Source organism: Chiloscyllium plagiosum, chromosome 9 (assembly GCF_004010195.1).
Source record: "Chiloscyllium plagiosum isolate BGI_BamShark_2017 chromosome 9, ASM401019v2, whole genome shotgun sequence".
In the NCBI taxonomy this organism is placed as follows: domain Eukaryota; kingdom Metazoa; phylum Chordata; class Chondrichthyes; order Orectolobiformes; family Hemiscylliidae; genus Chiloscyllium; species Chiloscyllium plagiosum.
In genome coordinates, this window is record NC_057718.1 from 42,736,394 (window position 1) to 42,753,316 (window position 16,923).

The 16,923-nt window shown below is 36.6% G+C and overlaps 1 protein-coding gene across 2 annotated transcripts in view; it reads left to right on the forward strand.

Moving 5' to 3' along the window:
• gpatch2 (G patch domain containing 2) overlaps positions 1-16,076 on the forward strand; it is a 298,900-nt gene extending 282,824 nt beyond the window's left edge. For both annotated transcript variants that reach the window (XM_043695793.1, XM_043695794.1), the window contains one exon: positions 12,973-16,076. In XM_043695793.1, coding sequence (XP_043551728.1) covers positions 12,973-13,142 — 170 coding nt within the window. In that variant the 3' untranslated portion in view covers positions 13,143-16,076. The remainder of the gene's footprint in view (positions 1-12,972) is intronic.
• The last annotated feature ends 847 nt before the right edge of the window (positions 16,077-16,923 follow it).

Genomic DNA, 16,923 nt, shown 5'->3' on the forward strand with positions numbered 1-16,923 from the left:
CCTCTCAAGTGGATGTAAAAGATCTCAACGCCGTCATTGGAAGATGAGTAGAGAAGTTCTGCTAGTGAGAGAGGTCAATACTTATTCCTCACATGATACAACACAATAGATTATCTGTTCATTTATCATACTACTATTTGTGTAACCATGCTTGCACAAATGCCATTTTCCTTGAATTACAGTTTCCCTATCTGTGACATGCTTTGGTATTTCCAAGATCATGAAAGAGTGAAAGGCACAATGAATGGTGCATTTGAATGCCAGTATTTTTTTTTGTGTGTGTTTATATATAAATGTATTATAATTTTTTATCTTAATTATACTCAATTATCCTCACTTTTTTCTTTAATACTGAGCTTACTACTAGAGTACCATGGGGCAAAAAATAACCTTATCGCAAATTAACTGAAATTGAAAATTGTGTACTGCTTTGCAAATATGTATATAATCTATATATCTTAATGTAAAGTAGATTAAACTATTCTCCACAGCTTCCAAAGCTGATCAAAAATCAGTAGCAATGTTAAATCGCAATTTATGATGTTAGTTATCACCCTGTCCTAAATTCTTTCATCCACGAGAAGGTGGAGTTAACTCATGACTTAGTGAACTGCTGTGCTTTCTCAAGGGGCCAAATAATCCGCTTCTGCATCTTTTTCTCATGTTACCTAAATAACTAAAATACTTGAAGTTCTTTGTGATTGGTACTTTTTGGAAAGGCATCACAAACTACAAAAGAGGAACCCACTGGATGATTTTAGATAAGTTTTGCCAACTACTAGGTGAGCCAATCTAGCTGATTACCCAAGGTTTCAGAATTAGCCCGAATAATTTTGATGGCCAAACATGAGGGAGTAGTTCTTTAATTGTATATAGCCTTGGTCAGACCCCCTCCGCAGAACTGTGTTCTGCTTTGAGCTGTAATCCTCAGGAGAGATGTAATTATAGAATCCCTATTGTGCAGAAAGAAGCCATTCAGCCCATCGAGCCTACAAATAAAAGGACGTCACGTCAACTCTCAGACAATCATAAACGGAAAAGGATTACTGATCGACAGGTAAGGTGACTGATTGGCTGAGGCATTGTCATGGAGTAAACAATAGGGAACTATAAGCTTCCCAAACTCCTTCGCAATTCAAAAAAGGTGCAAAGCTTGAATGTATCCCTTTTATCAGCGGCTTCCTGCGTCAAAACCTACCTCAATTTTAGCAAGTATATATGAATAACAATACTATTATAAAGACTTTTCATCAATACTTGTTTTTGAGGACTTGTTTAAAAATTGTGGACTGTATGCAATTACAAACCTGAATGTAGTGTTTTGTTTTAAACAATCATGGAAAGGACAGTGAGATTTTTTTTTTCAAAACCACTTATTTGAAATTACATGGTTTGAGCTGGCCAAACAGCTTGGAGCTCCTCGATTTACTAGAAGTCATATCTTCAGTTAGTTCTGGAATTACTGGAAATTACCTGCCTGGAGTATGTAACATTGTTTTGGAAATGATTTGAATTTCAGTTGGGTCACATCCTCTTGAGAGAAAAACAGCTAACCAGCTCAACCCCTGCCTTTCTGAGAAACCCTTGAGAGTTCAATGTGAGGATTAAAATCCTGATTAATTTATTCTACTGAAAAAACACCTGGTAAGAGTTCTTCTTGACAACTCTTAAGTGAACTGAATCTGCAAAAGTCTCAGAGATAACTACCAGTGTTGGTGATAACTGTCTGTACGTGTGCCAGTATGCTAACCAAAAACTATTTTAAACATTTCATACTTCATTTTTCCATCAAAAGCTAACAATTATTTACCAAAGAATTATTTCTCCAGACTCAATTTCTGTGGGGAAAATCTTTTTTCCCTCTACCTCTTGTATGTGCCTATGTACAGATGTGTGTTGTGTTATTTAGAGAGGTAAGTATTTATATTTTCATATTTTAAACTGTGTGCTGACTAGCTGTACATATTTACTAATTAAATCTTGTTTTATAACCAATAATTTTGCTATTAGTTTTTTAGATTTTTTAGATTAGATTAGATTAGATTAGATTACAGTGTGGAAACAGGCCATTCGGCCCAACAAATCCACATCGACTCGCCGAAGCGCAACCCACCCATACCCCTACATTTACCCCTTACCTAACACTACAGGCAATTTAGAATAGCCAATTCACCTGACCTGCACATCTTTGGACTGTGGGAGGAAACCGGAGCACCCGGAGGAAACCCACGCAGACACAGGGAGAACGTGCAAACTCCACACAGTCAGTCGCCTGAGGCAGGAAATGAACCCGGGTCTCAGGCGCTGTGAGACAGCAGTGCTAACCACTGTGCCACCGTGCCGCCCACAAAAGAACTGGGTTGATAGATTTTTAAATTCCAAATCTAATACAGATAAGGTGTATATTTCATCATATCAGTAACTGTGTAAATCATTTCAGTATATATTTTGACTGGTAGAGTAGTAGGGTAGTGAGAGAGAGAGGCAGTGCACTTAGCAATCTTGGTCGTAATACACAAGTGGGAACTCATCCAGAATAGTTCAAAGTCGGAAATGTGTATTTGGAAGAATAGTAGTAATAACTGAACTGGATAAAAGAAAGGATGTCAGGTTTCCTGTGCATTAGGGTAATGCTTATGAAACCAAAACATATAGAACCAAACTGGATCTGTCACTTAACTAAGACTTTCTGGGGAAGGATGCTTTTTCCCTAAGTGACAGCAAACCAAGATTGGGCTCATAGCATTGGCAGAAAGGTTACAGTTTAATTTAGAACTAGGGGCAAAGAAAGCAGATGTAATTGAGGTAATAGCACATTTCAACTTGGAAATAAAGGATGCAATCCAGAAGTAATTCAGTGGAATTGGCTGGAACTCAGTTGCAAACGAATAAGCTTGAACAAGAAAAATTATTAAAGTTGAACAAAAAAGACAATTGATAATGAGAAGAACACCTGATCTTAAAAGCACTTCAGAGAGAGGAAATGAAAAAAGGAAAAACTTATTTATAAAGTTAGACGTAAAAACCACAGGGAGGGAGGAAGAGAGCAAAAGGAGAAATAGTGTGTAAATGAATACAAGCTTAAAAAGTTACAACAGAAGGAAAAGGATGTCTCTAGTTTCTAGGAGTCTTCTGGTAGGAAGGATCTGAGTCCAACCCAAAACCCATTGGTGAACTATTTAAATTTTTGAAAGCCTTCCAAAGTTTGCTGAAAGGAATATAGAGGCCTTTTAAAAAAAAAACATCTTTTGAAAAGGTCAGTAAACGCATAAAGTGCCTAAAAGGAAAATGGATATGCCTCATGCAAAGTAGGCTTACCAGCAGTGCTAATTTGCAGTCCGAGGCTGCCCCAATAGCCTATAAGGTGGCAAAAACAATACTTCTAGTGCTTACAGTTTGGTCCGTGAGACTCACAGGCAGAAATTTCAGAACCTTCAGAAATAGGCAGACTTGCATAGATTTTATGAGAATAAAGCAAGATAACTTCGGGCTTTAAAGGAAAAGAAAGGCACTTAATAATTCTCTTGGAATAATTTAAAAATCCACTCTCCATTAGTAAACACCCACATAGGGAACTGGAAAGTTTCAACATCAGTATAGGCAGCTACGATGGCTAATGATCACAATTTTGTCTACAAATCCAAGGTCTCTTTCTGTCACACCCTCAAACTCAAGAATGTTAGAAGGTGTGGAGGGTGAAAGAAAGGCAAATAGGTAGTGATGAGAACGGACGGGTGAAAGTGCTCCAGGATCGCCGTCTCAGGCCAGAAAGGAAGTTGCTGAGGGTGGAAGAAATATATAAAACTTTAACTGTTTCCATTGTCGCAAAGTGGAACATCTTCCTGCACATTGTTGTGGAGTATATCCATGGAAATTATCACTACACAATATCAATGCAGATAAAAGTATCTCAGCAAAGCATACAATAGCCCACATTGCCTTTTGGTTTGTGCCTGTAAGGCCAAGTACAAACACCACTGTCAATATGGATGAGGTAAACAAGATACCTGATATTGACAGGGAATTCTTGGCAATAGGAAGAGCAACTCCTTATCCATTATGAGGTCGGAAAACCTATAATTAGCCTTGGGGATACTGTGTAACACTGTTGCTGGGAAAAGGCATAACTTTACGAGCAGAAATTACTTTGAAGGCCAAAGTTTTAGTGAATGATAATGATATTGCACTGTTGTATCGGATGCAGTTGAGTGTTATCTGATATCTGGGATAGCAACTATAGGAGATGTCCACAGTTTGCCTATTGATAGAGTTAACCTACTCCTGGGGAATGGTTTGGTAGTAGCTTCTCCAATAGTCACAGAAAGGCCAAGAGAGGGCAAGGAGATAGGGGTGTTGCAGAAAAAGGCTACAGAAAGTTTTCCTTCTTCTGTAACTACATGAGCAATGGCAAACAACCTACTGAGAGAACAAGGCTACCCAGCTCAGCCTCGGCATTTTTATGAAGCCCTTGTTATGAATTCAGTGTTCTCCAGCTAAGCATCTGAAGGAGTTTCTTCTTGACAATTTCTGAGTGAACTGCGTCTGCAAAGGTCTCAGAGACAACTGCCTGTATTTAGTATTTAGTAATACTGTGTGAGAGGATACATATTAAAAGTTATCTTGAATATTTTGTAATTTCTCCTTTACTCCTTTGGGAACTAATAATTATTTGTCAAAGTATTGTTTTCTAAGAAATCTGTCTTTGCAGAGAATTTTATTTTCCCCATTTAATGTATATTTATTTTTGTTCTGTTATTTTGAGAGAAAATATGTAGATTCTCAAACTGTATGTGTTAACCAGACTTGCATCTTATCAAAATTGGTTTTGCTTTATAATAAATCAATAAGTTTGTTGTTGGTTAAAGGAACTGGGTTGATTTTTTTTTTTTATTCTGCACCTAACGTAAGGGATGTATACAGTTTGTTATTTTGGTAACTGGGTAGTTTTGACCATTACTAGGACTAGAGAGGGAGAGTGCACTACTCCAATCTATATTGTAACATTGTGAGCATGACTGGTAATTTTAAATTGGTTGTAGCGCAGCTGTTAACACACTTAGCAAGCACTGTTTGATTGTGGAATCATACTAACAACAACAATTTTGTTTTGGGTATATTCCTTCATTTGTTAATAAGAGGTACAATACAGATTGTACTCAACCAGGTCTTATTTGCAAAGTCTATACCAGCCCCAACCACCATCCTCGCTCCCTGATGATTTGGAATTTTTCATTCTTGCATGTCGCATGGAACACAAAGTAAAAGTTTTAAAAAGGAAAGATTGAGCAATTTAGGTCTATACTCCCTAAAGTTTAAAAGGATAAATGGAAATTGTACTGAGATATATAAGCTCCAAAAGGGGATTGACAAAGTAGATGGAGAGAGGATTGTTGGAGTTGCTGATGGCTGAAGAGAATTGTTAGTTGAGGCAGCAGTTTCCACAGTCAGAATCATGACCTTCATGCTCATGGTAACCAGATAAGATAATGAAGTGCCTCGTAGAAATCTTAGTGGGAAATAGAAAACTTAATATTTGGTAAAATGTAGAAGGAAAAGTCTGATCCCACTATTATCAAAAGCTTTGTAAGGTATTGTTATTACATATTATACATGTAAATATACTGAAATTATAACAGAGTCATAGATATGTACAACATGGAAACAGACCCTCTGGTCCAACTCATCCATGTCAACCAGATATCCTAAATTAATCTAGTACTATTTGGCCCATATCCTGCTAAACCCTTTCTATTCATATACATCCATCTGCCTTTCAAATGTTGTAATCTACAGCCTCCACCACTTCCTCTGGCAGCTCATTCCATACGCACACTACCTTCTGTGTGAAAAGGTTGTCCCTTTTAAATCTTTCCCCTCTTACCTTAAACCTCTGCCCTCCAGTTCTGGACTCCACCAACTCGGGGAAAAGACCATTGCAATTCACCATACCCATGTGCCTCATGCTTTTATAAAGCTCTATAAGATCGGCCCTCAGCCTTTTGATGCTTCAGGGAAATCCTCCAACCCTTCAAAGTTTCACAACATTCTTCCTATTAGTAGGGAGACCAAACTTGTGTATAGTATTCCGAAGGTGGCCTAACCAATGTCCTGTACAACCACAACATGACCTCCCAACTCCTATACTCATGCAGTGGCTCATCAAAGGCAAGCATATCAAATGCCTTTTTTTCTATCCTGTCTACCTGCAACTCCACTTGCAATGAACTATGAACCTGCACTCCAAGTCTCCTTATTCAGCAACGATACTGAGTATTTTACCATTATATGTGTAAGTCCTGTCCTGTTTTGTCTTCCCAAAATGCAAACATCTCATATTTATCTAAGTTAAACTCCATTTGCCACCCCTCAGTCCATTGACCCATCTAATCAAGGTCCGATCTTACTCTGAGGTAACCTTCTTTGCTGTTCACAACAGCACCAAATTTGGTGTAATCTGCAAATTTGTAACCATCTTCCATTGTTCACATCTAAATCATTTATATAAATGACAAAAAGCAGTGGATCCAGCATCCATCCTTATGGCACAGTGCTGCTCACAGGCCTCCAGCCTGAAAAGCAACCCTCCACCACCTCTGAATCCTACCTTCAAGCCAGTTCTGTATCCAAATGGATAAGAGTGACTAAAAAAAATTAACCTGAGGGAATTTAGCTAAATTCTTTGAGACAAATGGCTGTAGATAGTGAAGAGAATTCTCCATCCCATCAGCAGGATGCTGAAGGACAAATAGTGTAAACACCAAGGACCAGAGTATATATGACGATTGATATATAATGAAGGTTATAAACATAACCTCATGAAAGGGCACTGGAAAACAACATTGTTAGAGGGACAATTATAAAACGTTACTTAGCCATTTTGATCTCAGGAAAATAATCACAGCTCCAGAAGATAACAAACATCATCCTCTCAGTATGATGCTGCTGGCAAACGTCTGGTGGCAAGAGCTGATATCAATGTTGCATGTAAATGTTGTAATGTGGAATATATAAATATCTTGTACTTTATTGGAAAGATAGAGTATCCTAGAGCCCTCTCCTATGCTGTGTGGTAAGAAACTTTGAATAAAGATTGATTTGTGCTACTGAACACAGGACTCACTCTTCTTAAAATTCCTCTCTAACAAGGATGTTTCCCTTTGTGGATCAATGTAAAATGAGAAGTATAGTATTAGGCTGGAAGTGGCAGATTTAAAACAGAAATGGAGAGGAATTACTTCTCTCAAATGTTTGTGAATCTGTGAAATTCCAGAGTGTGTTGGATGCCAAGTCAGTGAATAACTTTAAAGAGGAGATAGATTTTTAATTAGTAATGGGATAAAGGGATATTGGGAGCAGACAGAAAAGTGGAGTTGAGACTGTGATGAGATCAGCCAGGATTGTATTGAGTAGTGGAGCAGGCTCAAGGGGCTGAATTGCCTCGTCCTGCTCCTCGTTCTATGTTCAGCAATATGTTTCTGTTTTCAGCAATATTCAAGTTCTGTGTTACCAGATAATTAATTTATTCAATAAATTTTATTCTCAAGTTTAGACCGTTGGGAATTTATCAAATCAAGGTATTTACAATGATAAAGTCAGAAGTCACAGGACACCAGGTTATAGTCCAATAGGTTTATTTGAAATAGCAAGCTTTTGGAGCGTAGTCCCTTCAGCTGAATTGCTAAGCTCCAAAAGCTTGTGATTTCAAATTGACCTGTTGGACTATAACCTGGTGTGTGACATCTGACTTTGTCCTCCTACTACGGCACCAGCACCTCCACATCATACAATGTTTGGGCAGGCTGAGAGAAACTGCTCCCCCTGATGAAGGCATTGTCTTAAATTTAGAGATTAGCCATTTAAGAGTGAAATTGAGAAGCGAAAACATAATTGAAATTTGGACTCTTTCCAACAAAAGACTAGCTTTGCTGGATCCTTTTAAATTTCCCACAATGAGACATATGGTTTTACAAGGTAAGCTTATCAAGGTATATGGATTAAAGGTGGTAAATGGCATTGAGGTATAGATCAGCCGCAATCTTGATTTGATGGCAAAAGAGGCTTGAATGACCATCACTCTTTCTATGTCAGTGTCTGTCTGTACTTAGTAGACCCCTGCACTTGCAACAAAATCCCATTTCCCACTGGCCAAAGCTATCCATAATTGTGCATCTTGACGGAAAGGATATCCATGATCTATTCAGTTCTACCATTGATTGCAAGTTCACTCAGGTGATACATGCACAGTTATATGTTCTCAAATGAAGCCTGAAATAAACAGATGGTATAAACAAATGCTTTCACAGACACAGTCAAAGAACGGCCATCTGGAAGAGATGGCTGTAGGTCGTCTTGAAATAGACCGTGTTAATCTTTGGGTGATATAAAATAAAGATCTGTGGATACTGGAGATCTGAAACAAACAAAGACAGATATTGCTGGAGCAGCTTAGGAGGTATGGGAGCATCTGTGAAGAGAAAACAGTTAACATTTCAAGCCCTCTGACCCTTTAGAAGTGAAGAAGGGTCACTGGGCTGTTGCCAAACATGCTGAGTTTCTTGAGCAATTCTGGTTTTGTTTGTTTTTTTATAAATATATTTATTCGCAATTTTTTTTTTTAACTTTACAAACATATAAAATTATTGAAAAATACAATCAATAACAAATATCAGTATAATAAAAAGAAAAAAAACAAATTACAATACAACTACTGACTACTAACTACTAACCTACCCTATAATACAAAACAAACCCGAGCACTGTGCAAAGCAACACCAAAAAAAAAAGAAAGCAAAGCAAAAAAAACCACAAAATACAGAACAGCTATGCTCGGCGCAAACTCCCAAACAAAGGAACGGGAGCATTTTATATATACCCGTATTAACTTAGGAGACTCTCTCCAGGGCCCAGGGCTTGACAAATCTAACCATCCTGGTTAAACAAACACCCTAGTTAAGGTAACTGACAAGTCTATATCCAACTAACTCAAGTAGGGCTGCCATGTTTTATAAAAATGGTCTGTTGTGTGGTGTACCATGTTTGGGAAAAAAAGTCCAAGGGAATATGTTCCATAATTAATTTCTGCCATCCCAGCAAGCCTGACGGGTTCTCAGACACCCAATTCATCAGAATATTCTTCGGTGCACAGTATGCAAGAACATTAAATAGTTTCTTCCCATGCCCGTCTAAAGATGGTAAATTCGGTAGACCTAAGAGGAGAGATATCGGGTCTACCTTGACTTCAGTCCTCAATACCCTCCCTATCTCTCCCGCCACAGTGCTTCAATAAACATGGAGCCTGTGGCATGTCCAGAAGCAATGGGTAAGAGTACCTACATTTATTTTACATTTGGGGCACACTGAAGATGCCCCTTTTTTATACTTCGCCAGAAGGTCTGGTGCTAGATGAGCCCTGTGCAGAACTTCACTGCATAGCACATGTCTTGTTGCAGATTGAGATCTTTCAAGTATTTTCCCATATGTTCTCCCATGTTTCAGAAGAGATCTCCACTCCTAGCTCTTGCTCCCAGATCTCATATCACTGGTTAATATCCTGCCAGGCCCTGCCACCCAGCAGGGAATAGAGTGCCTGCTCCCGAAAGGGTGCTTGTGGAACGTAGCCACAACTCTCTGTATCGGGCTTATAGGGCTTAGTTAGAAGCGTAGTCTTCTTCTGGATGAAATCCCTAACCTGAAAAAAAAAAGAAAAGGTCTCTGCTGGGCAACCCATATTTGCATCTCAGTTGCTCAAAAGACATTATAACCTCCTGTTTTTGTTTGTTTAAGTCATCAGGTGCTGATCTGGACAAATGCTATCTCCTGACACACTGTTCATTTGAAAGCTGCACATAGGTAATTTCAAATGGAAATGTTTAGCTTTCATTTTCTGCTAATGTGTAATCTATGCTTGGAAAATCTGATATGAATTGCATCATAACTTTACTACCAGACCATCCATTTTAATTAAAACACAGTTATCTATATCTCATAAATCTCTAATTATAAGAAATTCCATTATCATGCAGTCGTGAATGTTACTTCACTTTAAGACCATTTAGTTAAGTCTGGAAGCAAAATAAACCAACAAACAAGGATTGATACAGAAGACAGAAAAAGTACTTTATTAATCCCAGCTATAAAGGCATCTGAGATTATTCAGATTGTGCTTTTGTATTGATTAATGTTGACTTTTAAACCAACAAATGGAAAACAATTCAGCCAATTTTACATTAAGTAGAATGTACGATATGCATATGTGTGAAGATCATCAATGTTTTTGTTTCAATTATCATCTACTTTATATGGCTATGCCTTTAGAGATGAAGCAAACTTCATTTGTTTTGCAACCGCAGGGGATAAGGGATCTAGTGTGCCGCTTGTATGAACATTTATTTTCCCCTATTGCCTCGAAACTAGTTGCTTGTTGAATGACCAGTATTATACTTTCAAATGGATTTTCTGGGAATTTATTCTTCTGCCTTGTAAGGAAATCCATGATGAAATGCTCAATGAAAATCGATACAGTCTGTCATTTATATTTGATATCTAAGCCCTTACCTGCATTTTAATATATAGAGTTGTCCTAAAGGTGCAGTTTGGTTAAAGGCTAGTTTGTATTTATTCAATGTAAAACCTTGACTGAATACATTTCATCTTGCAGTCACAGATCTTTATAAAACATTGCCAGAAATCTTATGGCCTATTTGATGATAGACTGACAGGTATCCAGGCTTACCTGAAACAGGTTTTCATAGCAGTAACGGTGACAGAGATAAAAACAAAACCATTAGAATAATTTTCCGTCTGATAGGATATTGTGTAATAACTGTGTTTCATCCGTCCATTAAGCTGTTATAACATCAGAAGGTGATTAAGCAGATGTCTAGCTTCTGGAAGCTGTAGACCTATGATCTGGGATTCAGTTTATAGTCTGATGGAGAAAAACATGAACTGTGGTACTGTAGTCTAGAAGACATAGCTAAATGGCTGTGTATAGGTGTATTTTTAACAAGCCTGCTTTATGCATATATACAGGTCTGATTTAATTTTGAGCAGATATTCAGCATTTCAAATAAATTGGTAAAATATAATTGAAATATTGCATAACTATATAATGTTTCAAATGGATGTTTTGCTGTTAACATTTCTCTTAAATGTCACAATATTCTGGCAGTTATAATATTTATGCCACAGTACTATGCTGTAAAGCTATTTGTTATTTGAAGGTTTATTACCAGTGCTGCTTAGAAATCAATTTTAGAAATGCTTTGATATTAATATACAGTACCTAGGAAAATACTGGGTTACCTGCTTCAAAGCCTCATAGTCATAGATTCAAAACTCATATCTGCATCACACTGTAAGTTATAAGTTACTTTGATGAGAAGTTTCATCAATTGGTCAGACTACCAGAGTCAATTGGACACTACTTCAAGTAATGAAGCATCCAGACTCAGCAAAGGAGATATTGGCAACCAATTTTGCTTAGGAATTTCACATTCTGTTGAACATTACTGAGGCTGGATGTGAATAAGTACAATTTGGTAGAAGGGAAGGAAACGAGGGTGTTAGAAATTACTTGTTCTGATGAAAAGTCACTGGACGCAAATGTTAACTCTGCTTTCTCCCCAAAGGTACTGTCAGACCTGCTAAGTTTCACCAGCAAATTCTGTTTTTGTGTCAGATCTCCAGCATCTGCAGTTCTTTGTTTTATTATTGAAATTATTTGTACTTGCAGATATTGTTTAAAATTTGGTCTTCTAAATTTTTAACTTGTACTTCTTGATACATAAAATGTACTTTTTGAATACCAGATTCAAAACTGTCTGCAGATGGTTATTTGAAATAATGTAACAACATGAGAGGTTCCTTTGATGACCCTAAATCATGTAGATGTGAATAATCTCTGGCTTGTTTTACTAAATATGTGTTGAGAATGTTTAGAATTGTGAGGGGTTTGAGCGGAGTGAATTGGGGCCAGAGGACATTGATTTATGGCGCTTGGTAAAAGAAGCAACAACAACATGTGAAGAGACTTTTCACGACGTTTAGGATCCAGAAGTCATTGCTTGGGAATATTGTGGAGGCAAACTTGATTGTGGATTGCAAGGGGAAATCTGGGTGGGGAAGAGAAATTTGCAGTGCTGCAGGGAAGGGACAGTAATAAGCCTGGATGGGTTGCTTTTGCAGGGAGCTGGTATGGATGCAACCAATTGAATGGTCACTTTCTGTGGCCATTCTAAGTTCAGAAGGAATTTGCTTAATATTTTCTATTATCTCTCCTGTTAATTACCATTTTGTTGGAAGTCAAAGTCATTTGGAATTGTTTGGCATTTTACCTATCTAATTTTGAGAAAGTGAAATGTTCCTGAGGTGCCAGATGATAATTACATTTACTCCATGTTCACTTAATTATCGACAAACCTGTAGGGTTTAACAGCGGTGTGCCTCTCATCTTTTGTTCTATAATGGTGATGTCTGTTGTCTATGTTACAACAATGGCTGTAATTTACAAGCATTTCATTGGCTATAGTTTGCTTTGGATCATCATGAGGATGTTAAAGATTATATATATAAATGCAAGTATTTTTAATCTTTCTTTGTTTCAATGCTGCTGTTTTGATCTTTCATGTCCTGATAGATTGGCAATTCTTCATGCTTTTTCCTTCTTTCAGAGAAGACTGCACTTGAGACTAGGAAGTCAACAGTGTGAGAACTGATACTAACGTCATTATTTTTAATTCACATGCAGTGCAATCTCTTACCAGTTCCAAATCAACTTCTAAACAGTGTGAAACCTCACTGACCTTTTGTGAACCTAGGTGTGATATCATTGGGTTATCATGTGATAAGATTGAATGTTTTAGCAATTTGTCAAATAATTTTTTAAGAATTAAATATATTAGACTATAATTCAGATTATTCTGCTCTTTTCCACATGACTATGCTGATTAAATCTCTCTGTCTTAATCCTAGGGGTTGTTGGTGAAAATGCCCAGCCTATCCCAGAAACCAACATCGGCAGTCAAATGCTGCAAAACATGGGTTGGATTCCAGGCACTGGCCTCGGACCAGACGGCAAAGGGATCGCTGAACCCATTAGAGCTTTACGGCGACCAAAAGGGGTCGGACTTGGCTTTTGCTGACAGCAAATACTTAGCTCAATGGAAAGAATTCCAACCATAACTCAAAAGAACAGGAAGACAATAGTATATGTGGTCACAAAATTACGTCCTTCAAAAATTATCCTTAATTTGTGTTTTGAATTCAGCACACATGCTTATTTCTGAGTAGTTGTCAATGCTGATTTACTGTATTAGTTGTTATGGAGGTTTCTAGATATTAGGAAGTGAATTTAATTGCTGTACACTGATACACAAGGCCAAAGGTTTTAGCAGCCATTATTCCATTCTATCCAAAAGGTGGTGATTGGAAGTTGACTGAGGCTGCAGATGTGAATTTTTTATGGAATATGGCAGTAGTCTGACTCTTCCAATCCCCATAACATGAATATCTCTGAATGATTTGCAAGTTTGTCATTATATTGCTACTGCTGTATTGAAAAGATAGAGATAGATGTCTTGAATGGCAATAACACTGCTCCAAAGAGAACTCGAACTAAATGCAACCTGTCTAAGCAGTTCAGAAATAGTTTTATTGACTCCTTAATATCTGGAAGCCTTTTTGATTTTGTTTAAGTAAATTTATTTCAAATTCAATGTTGTGTTTCATTCCACTCAAACAAAAGTATGTACACTGATTGGGAATGAAAGGGTTTTATTGGCAAGTTGAATTTTAGATTTCATTTTGTCTATTGAGCGTTCTATCTTGCTAAAACTTTTACACATGTCAAATTGAAACCATGTGTTACAATGACCTACTTTGGTAAGGTCCTAGTTGCTCTGCCATATTGGACAGTGATTATTGTGATTATACTGAGCATTCGAGTATTTTATTCTGGAAAAAGAGAGCCAGCAGACAGCTGATAACTGAACTTGACTATATCTTGTTCTTTAATCAGTTTAATGTACTAAATTCTCGCAAATAGAACTGGTTTTAGATTTCTTCACAGATCGCATCAGCTAACAGCCTTTTTAAAATCCTTACACAGTCCAGTTTCTGAACAGTGCCACGCATTTTAGAAATATAACCTGTTTATTGGATTCTCTCCCAAATTAGATGTTTTGATTTAGCTAATCTACCCATTAATTTGTACTACAGTTTGTGAGAAATTACCTTATTTAATATCGTGAATGATATTAAATTTAAAAAACAAATTCTGTTTTATTAAACAGAAAACAGTTCTAAATATTTGATCATGAGTTATAAATCTTTCACAGATTTTGTAGTGCTTTCTTGTTATTTTGTTCTATGGCAAAGGCCAAAGTACCAACATGTAACAGCCAATGTCCTAAATATCTGTCTGAGAGGTACTCCAGATGTCGCCCCAAAAAGCATATTCTACAATCAAAACTGATATACTTTTAGCAGTATCGAAATTTGTATAAATTCTGTGCAGTTGTAAGTCAAGCAAAGCTATATAAAATGTGCGTAATGGTGAAAGGATTACAAAGGTAAGATCAATACCCCTGTACACAGTCTGAGCAAAGAGAGTAGATTCAGAAAAAAATGCAGTTAATTGCAGGGATTTCTGAGATCATAAGTATAAATAGAAATTTACGTGGGGATTGGAATTTACTTAATGCAGTAGTTAATTAAATTGAAGTTCGTGTTCTTTGATTTCTCAAGTAGAAGTGAATTTAAACTCAGTTGAAAGAACTCCGGTGAAAGGGACTGACAATTTTGTTTTAATTTTCAATATTTTTTCCATTTTATTCCTGGGCTAGTTTAGTTTTGAAGTTTTTCTCAGTTTCTTAATTCTGTCAGTTTGTATCTAAATTGCACTACTCTGTTGATGGTTTAACATTTTTCTGATTCACAATTAGACAACAATATGAGAGTCCTTTAGTGGACCAAGAAGGAAAAAGCCAGTGTTATGTTCTTTAGAATGTGTAGTTATTGTTTGAAAGGTGATTTTTATTATCTTACATTCCACAGAGTGTTTGCTTAAGAACAGAGCAGGCACATCTGTGTCAAATACCTTAATTGGACAACTCTGCTTCATGACGTATCTTAAAAAAAACAGAGCTACAGGGTCATCGGGCTGAAACATGTGATATGAGCGATAAAAGAAAATCTGCCCTCTGTTATAAATGAGCCCAATTATAGGCATATTGTTATTGCTCCAGAGGCAGTAGTTTTGCATTCTGTGAGAAGTAATGGAGTAAATCACAAGCAGTTCTAATGCAAAGAAATGACATAACATTGGGACATTATGGTGTGCAATAGATCTGAATTGACAAAAACTACTTAAAATCAATATATGAAAAAAACAGTATTATGTTAATAACTATTATCTGGAAGGATGATTGGGGTAATTTACCCATAACAGGAGAGTTATCTATTGTTGAAATGGTATAACTAATTTTCTTTTTCATTTCTTGAAGGACTGGAGCATCTTATGAATGAAAAAGCAACAGGCCAAATTTCCAGCCTATGTTGCATGAATCATTAAGATCAAATCCTGTTTTGTTAACAACATTATATTAGAAACAAAACTTGTAATCATGCAGTTTGAGCTCTTTTTTTTCAGTCTGACAATTCTGGTGGTGGCATCGAACAATCAAAATCAGGAATGAAGTTCTAGGTGTTTTCTCTGACATTGTACTATTGCCCCAAATTCCAATAATAGTTTCAATTGGATATAATAATGGCGTATAACCTGATTTGTCTTTTTTATGCATTTTGTGCTTGTTCTTGCTTTCAATGTGCACCTAGTGAAATGTCTTGTGCTTACTACAGTATGATGTGTAGACCCTCAAATTTCTTCATAAGAAGATCATGTTCACTTAACAGTTAAGAATCAGCATTATTTCTCTGCATGAAATGTTTGAGAGAATGTAGCTGTTCTTAGACTTAATTATTTACCCAATAATTTGAAAGTGTACAAATAACCAATGAGATGGAATAATTCTCATCTGGCATTTTGTAAACAAACAAATAAATGAATACCCCACGTCCCATTTGTGTGATCATTCCCATTTATAAATTGGTATTCTTACTCTTTTCATTAAACACTTATTAGTTACTTAATTTATTTTCCTAACTCACTGTAAAAACATTGGTCTTGAGTTTCCATTAAATTACATTGTTATTTTAAGTAATTTCAGTCATAATTAGCCAAATCAGAGCAAATGCTAGGGAGAGTTAAATACTAATTGTGTACAGTGTGAATTGAATTTCCACCAGTTTTGTGTCTAGCTCAAAGAGCTCCATGGTGGGAACTGACCTAGCCCACCAAGCCCACACCCAGACCAAGTTAGTCATGGGTGCCTTTCCACCAATTGTGTCAATTAGTGGGCCATCAAGAAATGTTAACGCTACATTGTTTTTTTTTCTGAGGCATGTGATCACTAAAAGACATATTGAAAAAGATTTCAATTAAATAAAAGATAATTTATAGAAAATTGACTCCTGGAGCCCTTGTAACCATTGAATGGTTCTGTACATAATTTTAAATCATGTTTAGTTATTTAAGATCTGATTACACACAGACAAGTGGTAGACTAAACACTGATTAAACATGCTTATTTGTGATAAGCATATTTTTAGCTGCATTAATACAAGTGCACCAGTTTACTGCTCTTAAATATTTTTGCAAAGCCAAGCTCTATTGAAAAGTAAATGCATTTTTCTTAATAAAAATACAGAAGTAACACTCCAGTGACTTGAAATGTCAACATCTAAGATGGCTGAATATTTGCACAATTGTACAGCATAAATTCCAATGCTATTTTAAGAGGGGAGCCGTCATACCCTCCTCACCCAATTGTAACAATATATAAAGGAATATTGTTTCATTGCAAA